The 24,684-nt window shown below is 35.8% G+C and overlaps 1 protein-coding gene across 1 annotated transcript in view; it reads right to left on the reverse strand.

Annotated features, from left to right (window-relative positions):
• NCKAP1 (NCK associated protein 1) overlaps positions 1-24,684 on the reverse strand; it is a gene marked incomplete at its 5' end in the record, with an annotated part of 112,364 nt that overhangs the window by 25,951 nt on the left and 61,729 nt on the right. Inside the window, 6 exon segments of the mRNA XM_014586051.1 lie at positions 6,292-6,389; positions 7,197-7,327; positions 7,506-7,724; positions 16,691-16,822; positions 17,669-17,808; positions 21,156-21,275. Of these exon segments, the coding sequence (XP_014441537.1) occupies positions 6,292-6,389; positions 7,197-7,327; positions 7,506-7,724; positions 16,691-16,822; positions 17,669-17,808; positions 21,156-21,275 (840 nt within the window).

Consider the following 24,684-nt stretch of genomic DNA (forward strand, 5'->3'; position numbering starts at 1 on the left):
CTAGCTATTGGATATATTTAGACTAATTAAGTTCATTAGCAAATCAATTAAATGGGGGGAGGAAGGCATAGAAAGCAACCACGGATATCAGAGACAATGTGGGAGGAGGGTGGGACATGGCAGAGGGTGAGGGATAGGGAATCAAGGATGGCAAAACAAAAAACAAAGTATACAAGACATAAGAATTGGAAAATTATTTGCTGATAACATGTATGCTGATGTGCTTGATTGAGTCAATACACAGCGTATTTTGGATGGAAAATTCATTTGTATGCTGTAATGATGTATAGTGAATTAATGTAACAAATAAATAAATTTAAAGAGAAAAAAAAAGACACACTGAACCTGTCTGTATGAAACATCATTATATTATTATGATCTGCAGAATTTCATACATAATAAAAAATACTACAATACACAGGAAAGAATGGTTCAGTACACAGAGCCTAAGGAAACAGTCTTGAGTGACACCTTCAGTTCTTATATAGTTGAATCCAGATCAATCTAGAATATAACTTGGGGTCAATAGTACTCTCAAATAAATCACTGTAAAGCACTGTACAATTCCAGAAAACTGAATTCTTAGGACTAACTTTTTTTTTTGAGAGGTTTTTGCTCTAGGGCATGTGCGTTCACCAGAAAGACAGAGAGACAAAAAGCAAGAAATCACCCCCCTAGGGGATGGCCACACTGCAATCCCTTCTCCTCCAGTCTCCTCTCAGGATCTTGGGCATGTACACACACGCACCTGGTGTGAGTTTAAGCCACCAGATCTGGGACTCGAACCATGGTCAACTATATGGGAGTTCAGCAACATAGCCATTACGCTAACCGCTGGTCCCAGGACTAAATTTGTTTAAAAAAATCTAACTGATGGAGATATAATGCTAGTAATGTAAACATTTTATATAAAGCTTTGAGTATTTATATAAAAATATGATAGGGGCAGATTGACCTTCACTTTTTAAATAGACAAAAAGAAAAAACAAAAAGCCCCTAAACACCCTAAATATCATCATCTTTTAAGTCTTCCTCCAACGTGTTCAACAGTACATCATAAATAAAATATGTGAGAAGTCAAGTAAGGAAGATTACATGGGAGATTACTAAAGTGTTAAAATCAAAAGTATTATGGAAAAAAGTTTTAGTATCTTAAATCATATTAGTTTGGGAGCATATTTATATTTATTGAGAAACCTGAGACAATTTATACCCATATATCTCAAAGACATGGAATTTAGCCCTTTACATAAGAAGTTTATTTTGTCTACCCTTTTGACTCAGGTTTAATATTAAGAATATGAAAAAGAATCCAAGCAAAAAACAATATTCTTGAGTAAGAGAATTCAATAGCATTTTAAAAGCTGACATTATTTACGTTATTATCACATCAACTTTAAATCAAATGAATTGAAAAGAGATTATAAAATCTATACTCTAAGAAAAAAGATAAATCTCACTAACTATAAAGATTACATTTTTGCCGGGACCAGCAGTTAGCGTAATGGCTATGTCGCTAGACTCCCACGTAGTCGACCGCGGTTCGCATCGTGGACCCGGTGGCTTAAAACTCACGCCAGGCACGTGTGCGTGCGTGCCCAAGATCCCGAGAGGAGAATGGAGGAGAAGGGATTGCAGAGTGACCATCTCCCCTGGGTGGTGATTTCTCACTTTCTGTCTCTCTGTCTCTGTCTGTCTGGCGAGCACATGCGCCCTACAGCGAACACCTCTCAAAAAAAAAAAGATTACATTTTTTTATCTAAAAAGGCATACAAAATATAAGATATGCCAAGACTTGGTTTAAAGTTAGCATATGGGGACCAGCAAATAGCGTAATGGGTACATAATTGGACTCCCATGCAGTCGACCGCAGTGGCTTAAAACTCAGGTTGGGCCCGTGTGTACATGCCCAAAATCTCAAGAGGAGAATGGAGGAGAAGGGACTGCAGTGTGGCATCCCCCCCGGGGAAAGGGGGTGATTTCTTGCTTTCTGTCTCCTCTCTAGTGAGCACATGCATCCTACAGCAAAAAATCTCTTCTTAAAAAAAAATAATAAAAATAATAAGGTCAGCATATGAAAGAAGAAAAAGAAAAAAAAAATCTGATTGCAATTTGATGTGGAAAGAGTATGACAGAGCTACCGAAAGTGTTAATACTATTTTAAACTCTGTAAGTACAGTATCTATTGAGAATAAATAAGGGCTCTGCCACTAATTGAACTTCTACCTGAAACTTAGCCTCAGTTCAGGGCACTATTCTCTAAGAGTGGTATCAAGAACAGAGGTTTGGGGCCAGCAGATGAGAGAGCAGTTGACTAGACTGGACTCCCACATGGCCAACTGTGATTCGAGACCTGGACTTGGTGACTTGAAACTCACACTAGGTGCGTATGCATGCAGCCCCAAGATCCCAGAGGGAGAATGGACAATGAATTGCGGCATGACCAGACCCCAGAGTGTATGATTTCTCCCTTTCCCTCTCACTGTCTGTCTCTCTCTGTAAGTACATGCATCCTAAGGCAAAAACTTCTTAAAAAAAAAAAAAAAAGAATTTGTACAGAAGAGAGACAAAGATGATGAAGATAGAGAATATAAATACATTTTACATGGGGACAAAAAAGGTTAATTCATGATAGTTTTTAAATATGTGAGGGTTAATCTTTTTCTTTCTTTCTTTTTTTGGAGAGGTTTTCACTATAGGGTGCGTGTGCTTGCCAGAAAGACAGAAAGAGATAGAGAGACAGAAAGCGAAAAATCACCCCCCAGGGGGGATGGCCGCGCCTCAATCCCTTCTCCTCCATTCTCCTCTTGGGATCTTGGACACACATGCACATGCGCCCAGCGTGAGTTTAAGCCACCGGGTCCAGGACTCGAACTGCGGTGGACTATGTGGGAGTCCAGCGACATAGCCAGTACACTAACTGCTGGTCCCTTGTGAGGGTTAATCTTATCAAAGACTATCTTTGCCTCTTGGTGTAAAAATGAGGACGAATCAAAAATTAATATTTATATACTGGTTCAAGAGAATTAGATTGGCCATATAGTAATCCAGCACCCTTAGCCACCACGCCCTCTGCTGGCCCCTGTATGACATTTTAAGAAACCTCAATTGTTTTTCCTCCTAGTCTCAGCATTTCTGAATTAATGAGGAGTAGTGAAATCAGATCTAAAGTTGGTATTTTAAATAAGTTAGAATGTATAGAGAATAAATTTAAATCACTGTAATTTAGTATTTTTTTGTTTGTTTTTTTAGGGAAGACTTGATAGCAAGGAATATGTTTCATCTTTTAGGAGTTAGAATTGGAGATATAGAGTAACTGATGAGACTGCTTTCTTTTCTTTTCTTTTTTAAATAATTATTTTATTTAACTTTAATTTATTTATTTTAATTTGACCAGAGAGGGGCAGAATGAGACAGAGACAGAGAGAGAGAGAAAGCGAGAAAGCAAGCTGCCAGGTTTGGGACTTGAATCATGGTCAGCCACGTGGGAGTCCAGAGCTTTTATCCACCATGCAACCTGCCGGCCCTGAGACTACTTTATTTTTCAAAAAGACCAAATCACACACCTAGGAAAATGGGATATGTGTTCCTGCCTTAATGAGGGTGGGTGAGATGACACTGAGGTTTCTCAATTCTAGGGGCAGGGCAGCATGGCAGTATAGCATGGTACTAGCACAAGCTCTAGAGCCAGGCAGACAATGCAGGCTCAGATTTTAGTTTCACAACTTACTAACCATGTAAGCCGGGACAAGATCATCTTTCTTGGCTTTACTTTCCTAATTTGTAAAATGGGAAAAACATTTGTTTAAGGAACTGATAAAATTAATAAAAAGACTTTAGAAAGTCCTGGAACAAAGTAAAAAATCAAGAAGCACTGCCAGAAGGTGGTGTGGTGGTTAAGGCACGGGACTCCTAGTCAACTACCATTTGAGCCCCAAATTTGGAGGCTTCAAGATCAAGCTGGGGATGTATGTATGCTTGTCCAAAATCCCAAAAGAAGAATGGAGGGAAGAGAATGCAGCATGGCCATTCTTCTCTACATGGTGATTTCTTACTTTCCTTCTCTCTCTCTCCAGCAAGTGCACATGCCCTCTGACAAAAACCTTACCAAAAAAAAAAAAAAAATCAAGAAAATAGCTATTTTTACTTCTGTATCCTACTATGATCTAGGGAGTATTTTGGCACCATGTTTTTAAGTTGGTTTATAATTAAGTTTATAATACTCTAGTGAAAGGGACTTAAACAGATAGCATGAAAGGTCATTAGCTACAGCTGGTCAAAGAATAAAAAATGGGGCCAGCTGGTGACAAAGTGGTTAAGGCAGATGGATCCCACAGAGCCAACAGCATGGTTTGAGTCCCAGACCTGGTATTAAAAAACACACTTGGCACATGTGCAACTGTGCCCAAAATCTCAAGATAAGAATGGAAAAGAAACTGTGGCTTGACCATCTCCTTCAGAGGGTGACTTCTCAATTTCTCTTTCTCACTGCTTCTCTCTCTCTCTGTCTCTCTCAGGAAAGCACACATGCCCTATAGCAAAAACTAAAATAAATGAGAATATAGCGATGTTTACTATTTTTAGAAACCATGGTCAGGAAGGAATATTCTGATACAGTGATGTTTGAAAGATATATGAATGCCGTGAGAGTGCAAGCCATGCCAATATCCAGGAATAGTATTTAAGATGATACATAGCAAGCTGGCCAGCCAGGCTGTGGGAGGAAAGGAAGTAAGGAAAACTGGAAGGCCAGAACTAACGGGATCTTGTAGTCCTGTAGGAACTTTAAAACAAATTAAAAATATTTTTAAAATGTAGGTAAAAGTGAAGTTACTGAGCCATAAGTTTTCTATTATCTTATACTGAAAGGAAAATAAGAAATTGAAGATGAGACATTTGTTGCCTGTGAATAGTAACACAGAAAAGAGATCATGTAGTTATAAGGAAATTAATCTAATAAATAATAATAATATTGCTTTAGAAAGAACCAAAACTAGCATTTCAACTTTTGTTTACGTTAGAAGTTTACATATTTAAGGCCCAGAAGGTGGCGTAATGGTTAAGGCACTGGACTCCCACATGGCCCATCACAGTTTGAGTCCTGGACTCAAGTGACTTGAAATTCATGTTGGGCACATGTGCGTGCATGCTCAAAATCCTGAGAGGAGAATGGAGAAGGGATTGCTGCATGGCCATCCCCCCCAGGGTGATTTCTTACTTTCTGCCTCTGTCTCTCCAGCAAGTGCACCCACCCTATAGTAATAGATCTCTCTCTCTCTCAAGAAAAGGAGGAAGTTAACATACCTAAAACCCATACTGTAAAGTATTTAAAAAGTTGATTTCTATACAAGAACTGTAAATATGCCTTTTAAATGACGACAGTATATCAAATAACATTTACTCAGTGTACATTGTGTGTCAGATACTATGCTGAGTACCTAAAAACTTAACATGCACTATCTCATATAATTCTCTCAAAGTAAAAGCTTAGTGATTTTTTTTTGGTTTTTTTTGAGAGGTTTTTGCTATAGGGCGCACGAGCTCGCCAGACAGACAGAGAGAGACAGACAGAAAGTGAGAAATCACCCCCCAGGGGAGATGACCATGCCACAATCCCTTCTCCTCCATTTTCCTCTCGGGATCTTGGGCACACATGCACACGCGCCTGGCGTGAGTTTAAGCCACCAGGTCTGGGACTCGAACCGCAGTCGACTATGTGGGAGTTCAGCGACATAGCCATTACACTAACTGCTGGTCCCAAAGCTTAGTGATTTTAAATATTTACACAAAATTAAAGCACAAAAAGTGATAGAACTGAAACTCAGGGCAGTTTGACATAAAAATTTAAGTTCCTAAATGGGTATTATTGCCTCTCCTTTTAAAAGATTGCTTAATGGGGAAAAATGCAATAAGCTTAATGTTGTATCACAATTCATAATCTGTGAAAAATAATACATGCAAATTAAATCTGAACAAATAATACTAGCTAGAATTTTGAACCTGGTCACTCAAAAAAAAAAGGCATCATGACACAACAAAATGAAGGCTTTACCAAAAAAGCCAAGACATCTATGTCAGTCCCCTTTAACAAGTCAGGTCACTTCTTGTAGGCTTTCCATTTTCTGTAAAACAGACACAACTAAAACTATGATGCCACTGAAAGGACCTGATAGCTCTCAGAACTTTCATGTCTGGTTACAGCAATTAACATTCTAAGTTTATTGCTCATATTCCTGAAACACTTATAAAGATTTAATGTTTAAAAGCTAAAATTGATAAAGACTATATTACCTTAAGTTCAGCAACTTGTGATGAAATATGCCACATAAGGCTTTCACTTAGGAATTTCATACCATATGGGCCTAGCAGCTCCGATAATGACCTCATTTCTGAAAGAAAAAGTAATTACTTTTAACAAAAGCAAATTTTAAGAAAACAGACATTAACATAAAGGAACATGCCATTACAGATACAAATTTTTCACACAAGATCCTGAGAAAAATATCTGCAATAAAGAAGGTAGCACAAAAGTGCAGAGGCAATTTTAAGATACATGGTCCAGCCATAGTTGCACAGTAATAGCACAATACTCTGAAGTGCTGGAAGCCATATGGAAGATTCAGGGTTTGGGTCCTAGGCTAAACTGTATTGTGCCCATAATCTTGGCTAGCTGAAAAACTGAGGATCGGGTTAGAATTGGGAGATGGGATCGCAGCATGAGACCCTTTTGAAGGTGTTTGTCTTTCTCTCTCCTTTCATGAAAGAAATAAACTTTAAAAAGAAAAATAATGCTAAGAAATAATGTGTAATTATGAATATATTATGAATACATTTTTGAGCGAAAATAATATTAAGTCAGAGCCAGCAAGTGGCATGGTAGTTAAGGGTGCTGGATTCCCACATGATCGACTGTGGTTCGAGTCCCAGACCTAGTGGCTTGCTTTTTTTGTGCCCTTCTCCCCTGCTCACTCTCGCTCTGGTCAAATTTAAATAAATAAATAAAGTAAAATAAAATAATTCTCTAAAAAAATAATGACAACATTGGGTCATTAGAAAAGTCAGGAATATTTTTGCATAGAAAAATATGTCATGACTTTTCCAATAACCTAGTAACTGCAGAGTCAAAATACAAAGAATCATGACACCAGCAAACAAAATTTTCTTCATTCCCTAAACCATTTTATTGTATTATGCACCTGATATGTCAGAATATTCCTCTGCATTGAATGTTAATTCATTTTCTGTAGGTAAGTTCACAAATGCTTTCATTGCAGGGAAATAAGCTATATGGCCATTGCTGACTTGTCTTAAGAGTGTTTCCAAATACCTAGGGAGAAAATGATAATCAGGAGAAAGTGTTTAATTCAAAATTCATTATAATGGAGTATAAAAGTTAACTGATAAATAAACATGAATAAGTAGTTATCCATGAAATTTAATTTTTTCTAAGTAGTTCATTGCAAAAAAATTTTCTATCACTCCAAATTTCTAAATGTGTTCCTTACCAATTGGTGTACAGACTTGTAATGGTTGGCTCTCCATGACTGTCTAAATGTTGTGTTTGTTGAAGAAGAACATTGTTAAATACTCTTGTAATATCAATCTGTACATAGTTTTCTATTGATTGGAGTACAGTCATATATGCTCTTACACTTGTTAGAAGTTCTGATGGTTTTGCAATTTCCTGTGTAGCTTGATTATACATAGTCATCCCAACAATTGACCTAAGGAGGGGAAAAAGAGAAAAAAAAACCTCTTATCACTTCTTGACCTTTAAATAAGGTTAAGCAAAAAGATGAAGTAAGAGTTCTTACTTTTCTATTTATGTAAACCTTTTGCTTCCTAATATTAAATAAGCAAAAGCTAATTTTAAAAACGAGTTCTTACAAAACCATAAAATTACTGTCATTAGTCTTCCCAAACCAAAAAGAAAAGAAGGATTATGCCACCAAAAGGTACAACGCTGGACACACACATACACACACAGTTGTCCTAACAGCACTGTCATTGCCCCAGATTTATGTGAGTACATTTTATCTCACCTTCCTAGACAGTAAGTTTGTGAAGATCAGAGATTTTTACTATCATCCCACATCTGGCCCATTATAAAACCTTAGTACATGCACATATATAGATACACATGTACGTGTGTGTGTGTGTATATATATATATATACATGCGCACACACACACATATACATACACATATGTATGTATACTGAATATGAAATTTTCCCTTCCCCAAAAAAAAAAAAAAAAAAAAAAAAAAAAAAAAAATGATGAATACCTAGAATCTACAATGAAACAAGAATATAAATAAGTCAAAACAGAAAGAATAAATATAAAGTCAAAACATTAATAAGTCATAATGCATGGAGGTTTTAAAAGAATAAATATAAATACATCAAAACATAAATAAGTCATAAGTGCATGGAGAGTTTTAAAAACTGCATTAATATGATTAAGGGTTAGAACAAGAATAATGGATAAGTCCATAGCTTGATTTCATTTGGCGCTGCTACATGTCAGGAGATATTTTAAGCTCTATATAAATTTCTTACAATCCTCACATTTAATAATTATCATCAAAAGGCATAATTTCCCTTTGTTTTAAATACCAGGGCATTATGCGTTTTACTATAAGGATACCTGCCTTACTAAGAGCATAAGTTTATTCAATGACAGTCTTTTCTACAGTCAACTAATAATTTAATAATTTTGTGCCCATTTATATACTGTCCTATCTTACTCTCTAATTGTTCTAGTCTTATCTCATGTGCTTCTAAGCAAGCATTATAGTATTTCATTACTACTTACACAATGTTAGGCATATGATGCAAATACAAGTACTATGGGTATATTCATTTTATTGAGCTTTGCAGATACACATTCTCTACAAAGTGAAGGTCTGTGACAACCCTTAATTGAGCAAGTCTTTTTGATCCATTTTTCCAGCAGCATGTGTTCACTTTGCTTCTCTGTGTCACATTTCGGAAATCTTGCAATATTTCAGACATTTGCATATTACTGCATCTTTTATGGTGATCTCTGATCAGTGATCTTCCATGTTACTACAGTAATTATTTTGGGATGCCACAAACCATGCACCTGTGAACTTAACAGATAAATATGTGTTCTGACACCTTCACCAACTGGCCATTCCCTATTCTTCTCTCTCTTTTCCTCTCCTTAGGACTTCCTATACCCTGAATCACAATAATACTGAAACTAAGCCAATTCGAATAACCCTACAATAGCCATTAAATGTTCAAGAGGAACAAAGTCTCGCTTCTCATTTTAAATCAAAAGCTAGAAATGATTAAGCTTAGTGAAGAAGGCACAATGAAAGCTGAGAGAGTGAAAAAGCTAGGCCAAGTTACAAATATGAAGGAAAAGTGTTTTATTTTTTTTTTTTGGAGAGATTTTTGCTATAGGGCGCATGTGCTCGCCAGACAGACAGAGAGAGACATAGAGACAGAAAGCGAGAAATCACCCCCCAGGGGGGATGGTCACGCCGCAATCCCTTCTCCTCCATTCTCCTCTCGGGATCTTGGGCACACACGCACACACGCCCGGCGTGAGTTTTAAGCCACCGGGTCCGGGACGCGAACCACGGTCGACTACGTGGGAGTCCAGCGACATAGCCATTACACTAACTGCTGGTTCCCAAGGAAAAGTTTTTGAAAGAAATTAAAGTGATAGAGTGAAAGCACAAATGATAAGAAAGCAAAACAGGCCAACCCACGGTGCTGCACTGCTCAGAGTCTGAATCCCATGAAAGACCTCTATTTGGTTGCTAGACCAAGCAAAACCAGGCTGGGCACATGTGGTACACACCTGTAATTTTACTGGGAAGTTAGGGCAGGAAGATAATGGTAAGACCCTATCAAAAATACCTCTCTCTTTCTATCTCTCAATTTAAAAAATGAAAGAAAGTAAATAAAACAGACTTATTGCTGATGTGAAGAAAGTTTTAGTGGTATAAATAGCAGATCAAACCAGCTACTATATTCCCTTAAACCAATGCCCTAACTCTTCATTCTATGATGCCTGAAAGAGGTTAGGAAGCTGCAGAACGAAAAGTTGAGGCTAGTAGAGGTTGACACATGAAGTTTAAGAAAATAAGCCATCTCCATAACATAAAAGTACAAGGTGATGCAGCAAGTGCTGATTATATAGAAGCTGTAACAAATTGCCCAGAAGATCTACCTAAGAACATTGATGAAGGTGACTACACTAAACAACAAATAAACACTGTAAACAAAACAGCCTTATATTGGAAAAAGATACTATCTAGGACTTTTACAGATGGAGAGAAGTCAATACCTGGCTTCAAAGCGTCAAATGACTGACTGACTCTTGTTAGGAGCTAATCCAGCTGTAACTGACTTGAAGCCAATGATCATTTACCATTCTGAAAATCCTAGGGCCTTTAATAATGATGCTAAATCGGGACTGACAGGTGGCGTAATGGTTGAGGGTGCTGGACTCCCACATGGCGGACCGTGGTTATAGTCCTGGACCTGGTGGCTTGCTTCCCCCTACTCCCTGTCCCTCTCTGGTCAAATTAAAAATAAATAAATAAGTAAAGTTAAATAAAATTATTCTTTTTAAAAAATTTTAAAAATATAATGATGCTAAGTTTATTCTGCCTATACTCTGTAAATAGAATAATGAAGTCTGGATGACAACATATTTATTTACAGAATGGTTTAATGAACATATTTAAGCCCACTGTTCAGACCTACTGCTCATAAAGATTCCTTTCTGGCTATGACTGCTCATTGACAATGTACATGGTCTCTCAGAAGCTCTGACTGGAATGCACAAGGAGATTAATGCCTACTAATACGACATCCACACTGCAGCATGTGGATCAAAGGTTATTTTCAACCTTCAAGTCTTATTTTAAAAACATATTAGCGATTTGTCTGAAGTATCTGAACAAAGCCAATGAAAAAGTTTCTGGGAAGGGTTCTCCATTGGAGATGCCATAAAGACATCTATGATTCACAGGAGAAAATGAAAATACCAACATTAACAGGAGTTAGGAGTTAAAAAATTTATTCTAACCCTCATGGATGACTCTAAGGGGGGTTCAAGAAATCAGTGGTGGAAGTAACTGTAGATTAAGTGGAAATAATGAGATAATTAGAATTACTAGGTTGTCAGAAAAAACATGACCTATTTTTCTATATTTTTCCTAAGCAAAATACATCATGACTTTTCTGAGGGCCCAAAAGAAACAGAATCAGGAAGATGTGGACTGAATGCTGCGATCATATGACAAAACTTCAAGGGATAAGAAGTTATTTCTTAAGGATGGGGAGAGTGAATGGTTTCTTATGAAAGAACTTCCTTGGGACCAGCAGTTAGCATAATGGCTATGTCACTGGACTCCCATGTAGTTGACCGTGGTTCACGTCCCAGACCTGGAGACTTAAAACTCACGCCGGGTGCGTGTGCGTGCGTGCCCAAGATCCCGAGAGGAGAACGGAGGAGAAGGGATTGCGGCGTGCGTGGCCTTCCCCCCTGGGGGGTGATTTCTCGCTGTCTCTCTCTGTCTTTCTGGCGAGCGCACATGCCCTATAGCAAAAACCTCTCAAAAAAAAGGAAAAAAAAGGTATTCTGTAATTTAGGTATGCACATTGTTTTTTTTTAGATGTGTTATTATTGTGCATTTAATAGACTACAGTATAGTGTAAACATAACTTTTATATGTATTGGGAAACCAAAAACAAACAAAAAAAATCACATGAATCACTTTATTACAGCAGTTTAAAACCAACCTACAATATCTCTGAGGTATACCTGTATTTGCTAATTAAAAAGAAAACTTTGAAAAATATTGAGCAAAACCTTGTTTTATAAATTGCTTTAAGACTTCCAAGAAAAATTTATTAAATAAATTAACATTTTCTTTAATAAGAAAAAAGCTTAGAAAAAGTGTGAAGCAATATTTCTAAAATTAAAAGATTTCTGACTTACCACAATATCACTTTGAGAAGTATATACATAACATAAAATTCTAGTTGGAACTGAGCCCTCAAGAGAATTCTACTGGCATACCAGCATACATTCAAATTCAAAATATGATCCTAAATTTCTTCAAACATTTGAATATGATGATCAAATGAAACACTTGACTGCAGGATATGAATCTCACACCACAATTCAGCATATACATACATATTATATAACACATAACTAAAAAGTTTCAAAAGGCAACATTTCTACTTACAATATACAATGTAATTTTTTTCTACTTCTTCCTTCTTTCCATTCTATACCTCCCTCTTCTTTCTTTATATGCTGACTGCAACCTACTAAACTGATTTCATAATTACACTGGGTTGCTATCTGCAAGCCGAAATAGACACTGATTTGCTTTCATCTTCTCGTTTTGCATATAAGGAAGCTAATATTCACAGAAATGAATGCCTTACCGAGAATTACGAGCTAATAATAACTATGGAACAAGAATTTAGGTTATTTAAGCAAATTTTAGTTTGCTATTATTTATATTTCCCTGTCACTCATAGAGGAGCTAAACAAACTTTGGGAAAAATGTTTTGTTATTAGTTCATTATTCTTTGTATTACAATAGTTCTACAAATGATTTCTCATAAAAGAAACTTCTATATAGATATTAATAATTAATATACCAAATTCATTAACTAAACCAATAAACAAAAATAGTTTATATTCTTTCTTACTTAGTAAAGCGGATTTCCAGATGAGAAGTCAAATATTCTCGTGGAGTAAAGGTATGTTCCCATACTATCATGTTTGGTACATAATTTATAGAGAAACATAATTCAGAAAGTGCAGTGTGCAATTTATCAAGGCTGGAAAAAATTAATGAACAGTAAATTGTTCAGTATTTCATCATAGGCAATATAATATTAATTTTACAAATAATTTAGACCTTATTTAGAAACGATAATTACAGAATTTCCTATTTTTTCCCATAAACTGATAAAGTTCAAAATCTTCATAAGTAAAAGTAATAGTGGATACCAATTTTCTAAAGACAGTTCATTCATTTCTGCATTCAGATAACGACTATATTGTCTTAATATATAATAGGAACAGCTTATTCTACATTCATAAAGACAATTTCCAACTCTTGTATTTTTTGTTGGAAGAAAAGTAAAATGGCAATGGATATTCAACTTAGAAAGCAAAAAAGTAGGAAACTAATGCTAAAACAGAAAACATTTACCGAATTATTGTTCACCTCTTCCTCCCTTCTAGTCAAACAAGCAAACAAAGCTCTAAATGCTACTTGTTTAGTGTTTCTTCATTAAAATAACAATATTGGTACATTCTCATATATCACAAGACGTGAAAATAAAGTTTCATATATCTCATTTTTAAATGACACAAAAATTACAGATTGTTCATAGTAAAAAAATTTTAAGCAGACAGACAGAGAGAGACATAGAGACAGAAAGCGAGAAATCACCCCCCAGGGGGGATGGTCACGCCGCAATCCCTTCTCCTCCATTCTCCTCTCGGGATCTTGGGCACACACGCACACACGCCCGGCGTGAGTTTTAAGCCACCGGGTCCGGGACGCGAACCACGGTCGACTACGTGGGAGTCCAGCGACATAGCCATTACACTAACTGCTGGTTCCCAAGGAAAAGTTTTTGAAAGAAATTAAAGTGATAGAGTGAAAGCACAAATGATAAGAAAGCAAAACAGGCCAACCCACGGTGCTGCACTGCTCAGAGTCTGAATCCCATGAAAGACCTCTATTTGGTTGCTAGACCAAGCAAAACCAGGCTGGGCACATGTGGTACACACCTGTAATTTTACTGGGAAGTTAGGGCAGGAAGATAATGGTAAGACCCTATCAAAAATACCTCTCTCTTTCTATCTCTCAATTTAAAAAATGAAAGAAAGTAAATAAAACAGACTTATTGCTGATGTGAAGAAAGTTTTAGTGGTATAAATAGCAGATCAAACCAGCTACTATATTCCCTTAAACCAATGCCCTAACTCTTCATTCTATGATGCCTGAAAGAGGTTAGGAAGCTGCAGAACGAAAAGTTGAGGCTAGTAGAGGTTGACACATGAAGTTTAAGAAAATAAGCCATCTCCATAACATAAAAGTACAAGGTGATGCAGCAAGTGCTGATTATATAGAAGCTGTAACAAATTGCCCAGAAGATCTACCTAAGAACATTGATGAAGGTGACTACACTAAACAACAAATAAACACTGTAAACAAAACAGCCTTATATTGGAAAAAGATACTATCTAGGACTTTTACAGATGGAGAGAAGTCAATACCTGGCTTCAAAGCGTCAAATGACTGACTGACTCTTGTTAGGAGCTAATCCAGCTGTAACTGACTTGAAGCCAATGATCATTTACCATTCTGAAAATCCTAGGGCCTTTAATAATGATGCTAAATCGGGACTGACAGGTGGCGTAATGGTTGAGGGTGCTGGACTCCCACATGGCGGACCGTGGTTATAGTCCTGGACCTGGTGGCTTGCTTCCCCCTACTCCCTGTCCCTCTCTGGTCAAATTAAAAATAAATAAATAAGTAAAGTTAAATAAAATTATTCTTTTTAAAAAATTTTAAAAATATAATGATGCTAAGTTTATTCTGCCTATACTCTGTAAATAGAATAATGAAGTCTGGATGACAACATATTTATTTACAGAATGGTTTAATGAACATATTTAAGCCCACTGTTCAGACCTACTGCTCATAAAGATTCCTTTCTGGCTATGACTGCTCATTGACAATGTACATGGTCTCTCAGAAGCTCTGACTGGAATGCACAAGGAGATTAATGCCTACTAATACGACATCCACACTGCAGCATGTGGATCAAAGGTTATTTTCAACCTTCAAGTCTTATTTTAAAAACATATTAGCGATTTGTCTGAAGTATCTGAACAAAGCCAATGAAAAAGTTTCTGGGAAGGGTTCTCCATTGGAGATGCCATAAAGACATCTATGATTCACAGGAGAAAATGAAAATACCAACATTAACAGGAGTTAGGAGTTAAAAAATTTATTCTAACCCTCATGGATGACTCTAAGGGGGGTTCAAGAAATCAGTGGTGGAAGTAACTGTAGATTAAGTGGAAATAATGAGATAATTAGAATTACTAGGTTGTCAGAAAAAACATGACCTATTTTTCTATATTTTTCCTAAGCAAAATACATCATGACTTTTCTGAGGGCCCAAAAGAAACAGAATCAGGAAGATGTGGACTGAATGCTGCGATCATATGACAAAACTTCAAGGGATAAGAAGTTATTTCTTAAGGATGGGGAGAGTGAATGGTTTCTTATGAAAGAACTTCCTTGGGACCAGCAGTTAGCATAATGGCTATGTCACTGGACTCCCATGTAGTTGACCGTGGTTCACGTCCCAGACCTGGAGACTTAAAACTCACGCCGGGTGCGTGTGCGTGCGTGCCCAAGATCCCGAGAGGAGAACGGAGGAGAAGGGATTGCGGCGTGCGTGGCCTTCCCCCCTGGGGGGTGATTTCTCGCTGTCTCTCTCTGTCTTTCTGGCGAGCGCACATGCCCTATAGCAAAAACCTCTCAAAAAAAAGGAAAAAAAAGGTATTCTGTAATTTAGGTATGCACATTGTTTTTTTTTAGATGTGTTATTATTGTGCATTTAATAGACTACAGTATAGTGTAAACATAACTTTTATATGTATTGGGAAACCAAAAACAAACAAAAAAAATCACATGAATCACTTTATTACAGCAGTTTAAAACCAACCTACAATATCTCTGAGGTATACCTGTATTTGCTAATTAAAAAGAAAACTTTGAAAAATATTGAGCAAAACCTTGTTTTATAAATTGCTTTAAGACTTCCAAGAAAAATTTATTAAATAAATTAACATTTTCTTTAATAAGAAAAAAGCTTAGAAAAAGTGTGAAGCAATATTTCTAAAATTAAAAGATTTCTGACTTACCACAATATCACTTTGAGAAGTATATACATAACATAAAATTCTAGTTGGAACTGAGCCCTCAAGAGAATTCTACTGGCATACCAGCATACATTCAAATTCAAAATATGATCCTAAATTTCTTCAAACATTTGAATATGATGATCAAATGAAACACTTGACTGCAGGATATGAATCTCACACCACAATTCAGCATATACATACATATTATATAACACATAACTAAAAAGTTTCAAAAGGCAACATTTCTACTTACAATATACAATGTAATTTTTTTCTACTTCTTCCTTCTTTCCATTCTATACCTCCCTCTTCTTTCTTTATATGCTGACTGCAACCTACTAAACTGATTTCATAATTACACTGGGTTGCTATCTGCAAGCCGAAATAGACACTGATTTGCTTTCATCTTCTCGTTTTGCATATAAGGAAGCTAATATTCACAGAAATGAATGCCTTACCGAGAATTACGAGCTAATAATAACTATGGAACAAGAATTTAGGTTATTTAAGCAAATTTTAGTTTGCTATTATTTATATTTCCCTGTCACTCATAGAGGAGCTAAACAAACTTTGGGAAAAATGTTTTGTTATTAGTTCATTATTCTTTGTATTACAATAGTTCTACAAATGATTTCTCATAAAAGAAACTTCTATATAGATATTAATAATTAATATACCAAATTCATTAACTAAACCAATAAACAAAAATAGTTTATATTCTTTCTTACTTAGTAAAGCGGATTTCCAGATGAGAAGTCAAATATTCTCGTGGAGTAAAGGTATGTTCCCATACTATCATGTTTGGTACATAATTTATAGAGAAACATAATTCAGAAAGTGCAGTGTGCAATTTATCAAGGCTGGAAAAAATTAATGAACAGTAAATTGTTCAGTATTTCATCATAGGCAATATAATATTAATTTTACAAATAATTTAGACCTTATTTAGAAACGATAATTACAGAATTTCCTATTTTTTCCCATAAACTGATAAAGTTCAAAATCTTCATAAGTAAAAGTAATAGTGGATACCAATTTTCTAAAGACAGTTCATTCATTTCTGCATTCAGATAACGACTATATTGTCTTAATATATAATAGGAACAGCTTATTCTACATTCATAAAGACAATTTCCAACTCTTGTATTTTTTGTTGGAAGAAAAGTAAAATGGCAATGGATATTCAACTTAGAAAGCAAAAAAGTAGGAAACTAATGCTAAAACAGAAAACATTTACCGAATTATTGTTCACCTCTTCCTCCCTTCTAGTCAAACAAGCAAACAAAGCTCTAAATGCTACTTGTTTAGTGTTTCTTCATTAAAATAACAATATTGGTACATTCTCATATATCACAAGACGTGAAAATAAAGTTTCATATATCTCATTTTTAAATGACACAAAAATTACAGATTATTCATAGTAAAAAAATTTTAAGACAAATATTTGGACTTCTGTTTTAGTATATATAGACAATTATCATGTATTATATGTATTTTCTTCTGAACTCCAAAAATCTTTATTTTGGAATGAAATAAGTACTAGTAAACTAATTAAATTCACAAAGATTCTGTAAATAGCTAGAAAATAAAAAAAAAAACAATTACTAATATTTCCTCAGTACAGTTGCCATAGGAAAAAAAAATGAAGGAGAAAACAAAGCTTTCTACATGGAACCAAAAAGATGCAATAAAAGTGGATGGCTTACTTGGTCACTACCAGCCTGTTCTTCCTCATGCTCTCAACTCCTGGTTTTTCCCGTTCGGGCTCTCCTTTCTTACCAGTCTGTTTTTTTGACTTTTTATTCACTGCTTGACTGATGGTTTTGGCACAATGCTTGGGGAGCAACTAAATTTAAGAAATAAAATCTTACATTAAACTAATTACTTTAAAAGCAGAACTATTCAGGCAAACCTTAGATAAATTCAAACTATGCACAAAACATCACACAGGTACTAAAGACAAAGATAGAACTGAGATGTTGAGCTTATCTAATTAGCTTGAGTGGCCCACACAACTTGGTGTAAAACAAAAATAGGTCACTCTTGTGTGAAGAAACACTTCATAGAGGAAATCCTATAAAAACATTAAGAGATAAAGGGACTGGCAGATGGCATGGTGGTTAAGAAGCTGGACACCCACATGGCTGATGTGCTTTGAGTCCTGAACCTGGTGGTTTTCTATCTCACTTTCCTTTTTCTTTCAAATTAAAAAAATAATAACAACAAATAAAATAAATAAATAATTATTGTTTAAAAAGATAAGCAGAAACATACCAGACAAGTGAAGAATGAGAAAGAACATTTTACTGGAAGAATTAAATAGCTTATGAGGACAAAATTAAGTACAGACATGAAATGTCCTGAGTCTAGTGAGAACTACTAGGTGCTAGAACATAAACTGCAGAATGGCCAGGAATACCAAGCTAGAAGATTTTACTGATACATTGCATGTAATCCTAAAGATAGGGGGTCATTTTTAAAAACAGAACCACCATATAAGGAAGTATTTTCTAAGGCTAACTCTGACACTGATAGAACCATGGAAAAGGAAAACAAAAGGGGTAACCAGATCACAGAAACGCTAGAAAAAGTTCAAATAGAGGTATAAGGCAAGTACAATAAAAATTAAGAAAAATGGCCAGATTTGAGAGAGACTTCTGAATTAAATTGACATGATTTGGTAACTTTGATATGACAGAGAGGAAGAAATCAAAGATGACATGGAAGTTTCTACCTCATGCATGCTTATTAATAACACTGATAAAGAAAAAAAGGGAAAAAAAGGTACAAATATGACACATGGCTATAGAGCACTTGAAGTGCATCTTATTCAAATTTATACACCAGATTTCAAAGATTTGATATAAAAAATGTGAAATATGGCATTAGTAATACAATTACATACTAAAGTAACATTTCTGGATATGACGAGTTAAATCAAATACATTTTTAAATTACCTTGATCGGTTTCTTTCTACATTTTTAACATGGCAACTGAAAATTTGAAATTACGTGTGTGGCTCGCATAATATCTCTATTGAATAGTACTGGATCAGAAAAAGTGATGCAGTTATTATATACAGATTGTAACTAAGGCCATGGATAGAACAGATTTTTAAAAGATATGCATGAATAGTATTTCAGGACAGCTGTGGTGGTACAACAGTAGTACAAAACTCCATGACACCAAGACCATATGGGAAGGTCCTGCATTTGCATCCCTAGGTCTCCCTGTACATGCCTGTCATACGTATACATAACCAAGATCAGAGCTAACTGAGGCTGGGGACAGAATCATGTTGTGAAGACTCTATTAAGAGTGACTGTAGGGACCAACAGTTGGCGTAATGGCTATGTCGCTGGACTCCCATGTAGTTGACCATGGTTCAAATTCCGACCTGGTGGCTTAAACTCAAGCTGGGCATGTGTGCATGTGTGCCCAAGATCCCGAGAGGAGAATGGAGGAGTAGGGACTGTGGCATGGTCATTCCCCCTGGAGGGTGTTTTCTTGCTTTTTGTCTGTCTCTCTCTTTCTGGTGAGTGCACGTGCCTTATAGCAAAAACCTCTCAAAAAAAAAAAAAAAAAAAAAAGACTGTATCTGTTTCTGTGTCTCTTTCTCTCCCTCCTTCCCTTTTTATCATTTCTCTCTTTCATGGAGAACAAAAATAAACTTTAAAAACATGGGGCCGGGAGGTGGCATGGTGGTTATGGGTGCTGGATTCCCACATGCCAACTGCAGTTCAAGTCCTAGACCTGGCAGCTTGCTTTCTCACTTCTCTCTCTCTCACTCTGTCCCATTCAGGTTAAATTAAAATTAATTAAAGTTCAGTAAAATAATTCTTTAAAATACATACACACACACACACACACACACACACACACACACACACACACTAGAGCTGGCATGTGGTGTGGTTGTTAAGGCACTGGAATCCCACATGGCTGACCACAGCTCAAGTCCGAAACCTGGTGGCTTACTTTCTCACTTTCCTGTTCTCTCTCTCTCTCTCTGGTCAAATTAAAAACTAATAATAATAAATAAAATAAGTAATTATTTAAAAATAGATATAGATTCCATTTGCATTGTAACAAAAAATAATTCTTTCTCAAACAAAATAAACATTTCTGAAGAAATCTGCAACTTTAAGAATATTAGCATATTGAGTCTCTATAATTTTCAACATAAAAACAGAGCTATGGGAAAACAAAATAAAATCTATGAATAATATTTACCACTAATTCACGAAGTCAAGTTTGAAAATATCTGCACAACCTCCGATATATAAGTGGGTGGCAATAAACTACCAAGAAACATTTAAAAAGCCTTCAAGAATTCTCACTAGGGATACCAGGTGGTGTGGAGGTTAAAGTAGCTAGGTCCCACATGGCTTACTGTACGGTTTAAGTCCCAGACCCAGTACTTGAAAGCATGCCCGGCATGCTCAAAAATCCTGAGAAGGGACTGTGGCATGGTCAACCTCAGTGTGGGTAATTTCTCACTTTACCTCTCTGTCTCTCTCCAATGCGCACATGTGCCCTTATAGTAAGATATAAAAAATAAAAAAAAAAAAAAATCTCACTGGTCAAAGATGGGGCAATTTGAACTTCAATATGGATAGTGAGTATAATGGATTGAAAATCAGCAAATAGGGGTAATTCCAGGGATTCATAATAATATTATTAGTTACCTAGAAAATAAAGGTAAATAAGTAAGAATTTGTGTTGCCATTCCTTTACAAAATGTACCACTGGATAAATAAGTAGTGAATGAGAGAAATCTCTTAAAATATATCACAACTAATACATGTAAAAAAAACCTGAAAGAATTCTAATATTTTGTATTTACTAATGAAATAAGATGTTAATACCACAATAAAATAAAACTAGAAATTATGTCTTCTTTTGAAAGAACACAGACACTAGGTATAGCCTGGCCAAAATTTTATAGCTCTAAGAATTATATCTGGTAACAGTTTTGTGTTATAGTAACAATTCTCTCAAAAACAAAATAAAAACAAAACAAACACACACACACACACATAGCATTTGTGTTGTAAAAAAAGAATTCCTTCTCAAACAAAATTAATTATTATTTATCAATTCACACCTCACATTACTACACAGTGTACACAGTTCATCTTCATGCCTTCATACACCAACTTCTAATATGTAGTCAACATTTAAGCTACTACCTGGTCACTAAGAGTACACTGTTCTGTGCAAATATCCGTGATGAGATTTCGAGCCTGTTTGGCCATTTCATCCAGGAACATATTACATAAGGAAAGACTGCGATCTCCAATATGATGACGCTGTTAAAGTGAAATAATAAGTTATAAAACAGTAGACTGAATAAGAATACTTTTCAAACAAACATGCAAATTAGGTTTTTGTCACATTCTGAAATATAAACCAGAAGTGGGAGATGTTACAGATTTTTTTTTTATCCTGTAACAACTAACCCACCATACTGTATTTGTACACAGTTGACATAAAATAAATACTTTTTATTATTATATAACTATGTTCAATTGGGAGGAATGTGCAAAGATCAGTATTTTCCTGAACACAAAAAATTACGTAGGGACCAGCAGTTAGCGTAATGGCTATTTCGCTGGACTCCCATATAGTCGACCGCGGCTTACGTCCCAGACCCAGTGGCATAAAACTCATGCCGGGCACGTGTGTGTGCATGCCCAAGATCCCAAGAGGAGAATGGAGGAGAAGGGATTGTGGCGTGGCCATCCCCCTTGGGGGGGTGATTTCTCGCTTTCTGTCTCTATGTCTCTGTCTGTCTGGCGAGCGCACGCGCCCTATAGCGAAAACCTCTCCAAAAAAAAAAAATTATGTACATTATTTTCAAATTCCACAAAAATCTATGTCCAGTTCTTAACTATTACACATTTGAAGTAAAAGAACTAATTTAACTTAATGTTCTCTAATCTCTCATTTTAAAATTTACATCTAACATATGAGAGGCCTTCAAAAGTTCATTAGAAAAACTATATGGATTTCAAAATATTTTCAACAATAATAAACTTGACCTTGAATACCACCTTTCTACAAACTTTTAAACATACCCTTATTTAAATCGTGACACAAAAACAACTCTGTAGTATAAAGAGACAAGAGATCAAACATTTAAAGAACATTCTTAGAAATTAAGTTGATAAAACAAATTCAAAGGTATTTGAGTCTCTAAAAGTGAATTGTGCCAGGGCACTGGAAAGCAGTTGATCATGTATCCTTGAACACAACAGGAGGGGAAAAAAAAAAATCACCGCATTTAATTTTTAGACACACGCACGCACACACGCACACACACACAGACACACACACACACTTAGTCAAATCTATCATCTCTACAAGATTCTGCATCTTTCTGGCTTTGGTAGGTTGCTTTAATTTGATTGTTTTTTCTTGTCAATGGTAACTGGAGTCTTGAAAATATAATGCTATAAATTTCCCTACTATACATTTCTAATACTTTACAATACTTGACCTTTTACCTTGTCCTTCCATAATTATGTAACTCGTAAAAGTTACATATAGGGACCAGTAGTTAGCGTAATGGCTATGTCACTGTACTCCCATGTAGACGACCATGGTTCAAGTCCTGGACCTGGAGGCTTAAACTCACACCGGGCATGTGTGCATGCGTGCCCAAGATCCCGAGAGGAGAATGGAGGAGAAGGGAGTGAGGCGTGGCCATGCCCTCTGGGGGTGATTTTTCACTTTCTATCTCTCTGTCTCTGTCTTTATGGCAAGCACACACGCCCTATAGCAAAAACCTCTCAAAAAAAAAGAAAAAAAAAAAAAAAAGAAAGAAAGTTACATATAGTATTTCTATACTGCTAAAAATAATGTAAGCTAGATAAAATATAAAACTACTTGTACATATTGAGGCCAGGAGGTGGTGTGGTGGTTAAGGGCACTGGGTTCCCACATGGCGTCCCGGATCTGGCAGCTTGCTTGCTTACTTTCTCTCTCTCTCTTTCTGCCCCTCTTTGGTCAAATTAAAATAAAGAGTTGCATAAAATAATTATTTAAAAAAAACAACTACTTGTACATATTAAATAACTGCTCCTAGATTTATCATGACATATTATAATGTATTTTATTTCAAATGTTCTTGAAGACTTTAATAGGAAGCCAAACCCAAAGGGACTTAAAGCCAGAAATCATTAAATACTGGTTCACCTAGGAAAAAAATTTCAATTAATAAACATTTAGGGTTTTGTTTAATCCAATTCTAACTCCTAAAAGATGAAACATATTCCTTGCTATCAAGTCTTCCCTAAAAAAACAAACAAAAAAATACTAAATTACAGTGATTTAAATTTATTCTCTATACATTCTAACTTATTTAAAATACCAACTTTAGATCTGATTTCACTACTCTCCTCATTAATTCAGAAATGCTGAGACTAGGAGGAAAAACAATTGAGGTTTCTTAAAATGTCATACAGGGGCCAGCAGAGGGCGTGGTGGCTAAGGGTGCTGGATTACTATATGGCCAATTGTGGTTTGAGTCCCAGACCTGGCAGCTTACTTTCTAGTCCCCCCTCCCATCTTCTGTGCCTCTCTGGGCAAATTGAAAAAATAAAATAAGTAAATAAATAAAAATAAAATAATTCTTTTAATAAAATGTCACACAAGTTTCCACGTCTCCATTATTTCCCTAAGCCTCTGGCTATGGTGCTAAAAACAAACTTTAGGAGGACAACGAAGGAACCAGAGATCACTCAGGAGATGCAATCCATTTATAATACTAAGAAGAGTACTGAAAGTCTGAACTATCATACAGACAACAGCAATGGAAAGTAAAGGATGGATTCAAAAAATGATAGCACAGGGGCTGGCAGGTGGCGTAGTGTTTAAAGGCGCTAGGTTCCCAAACCACCAACTGTAGTTTCAGTCCAGGACCTGGTGACTTGTTTTCTAGCTTTCCCTTTCTGTCGCTCCCTGGTCAAATTAAGAAATAATAATAACAAATGGTATTGAATAAATCATTCTTTTTAAAAAATGATAGTACAAAAATAAAATTAGGAGAACTTGACAGGTAATAAAATGGGCAAGATGATAATGAGGAAAGAGTTAACAGTATATTTTATATGTCAAGACTGGGAGAAAAAAAATCTATTAAATCTTTTTTTATTTTCTTTTTTCTTTAAGAGATTTTTTGCTATAGGGTACGAGAGCTTGCCAGAGAGATGGAAAGAAAGTAAGAAATCACCCCCCTGGGAAGATGGCCATGCCGCAATCCCTTCTCCCCTCAGGATTTTGGGCCACACAAGCACACGTGCCCAGAGTAAGTTTTAAGCCACCAGGTCCAGGACTCAAACCGCAGTCAACTACATGGGAGTCCACAGACGTAACCATTACGCCTTCTGCTGGAACCTCTATTACATCTTTTAAATCTATTAAAATTGCTGGTATGAATACTCGTACAAATAGCAATTCTAAAAGTGCTCCCTCATAAACTTCCTGCAGACTATTATCTGTCTCAAAGTCCACATCTCATAGACTACAGACACACAGTCAGCAACAGATAAGTTATCTGATGCTTAAAGAGAGTTAACGATGTTATTGCTATCTGTTTCTTTTCTACAAGTTCTGTAGTCCTAAGTAAAGGGACTAAACACTAAGTTAAATTATAAAGAAATTATTTAATTTAAACATATATTTTTATTATGATTACAGTATGATAGTTGTATTTTT

Source organism: Tupaia chinensis, unplaced genomic scaffold (genome assembly GCF_000334495.1).
Source record: "Tupaia chinensis unplaced genomic scaffold, TupChi_1.0 Scaffold000111_1, whole genome shotgun sequence".
NCBI lineage: Eukaryota > Metazoa > Chordata > Mammalia > Scandentia > Tupaiidae > Tupaia > Tupaia belangeri.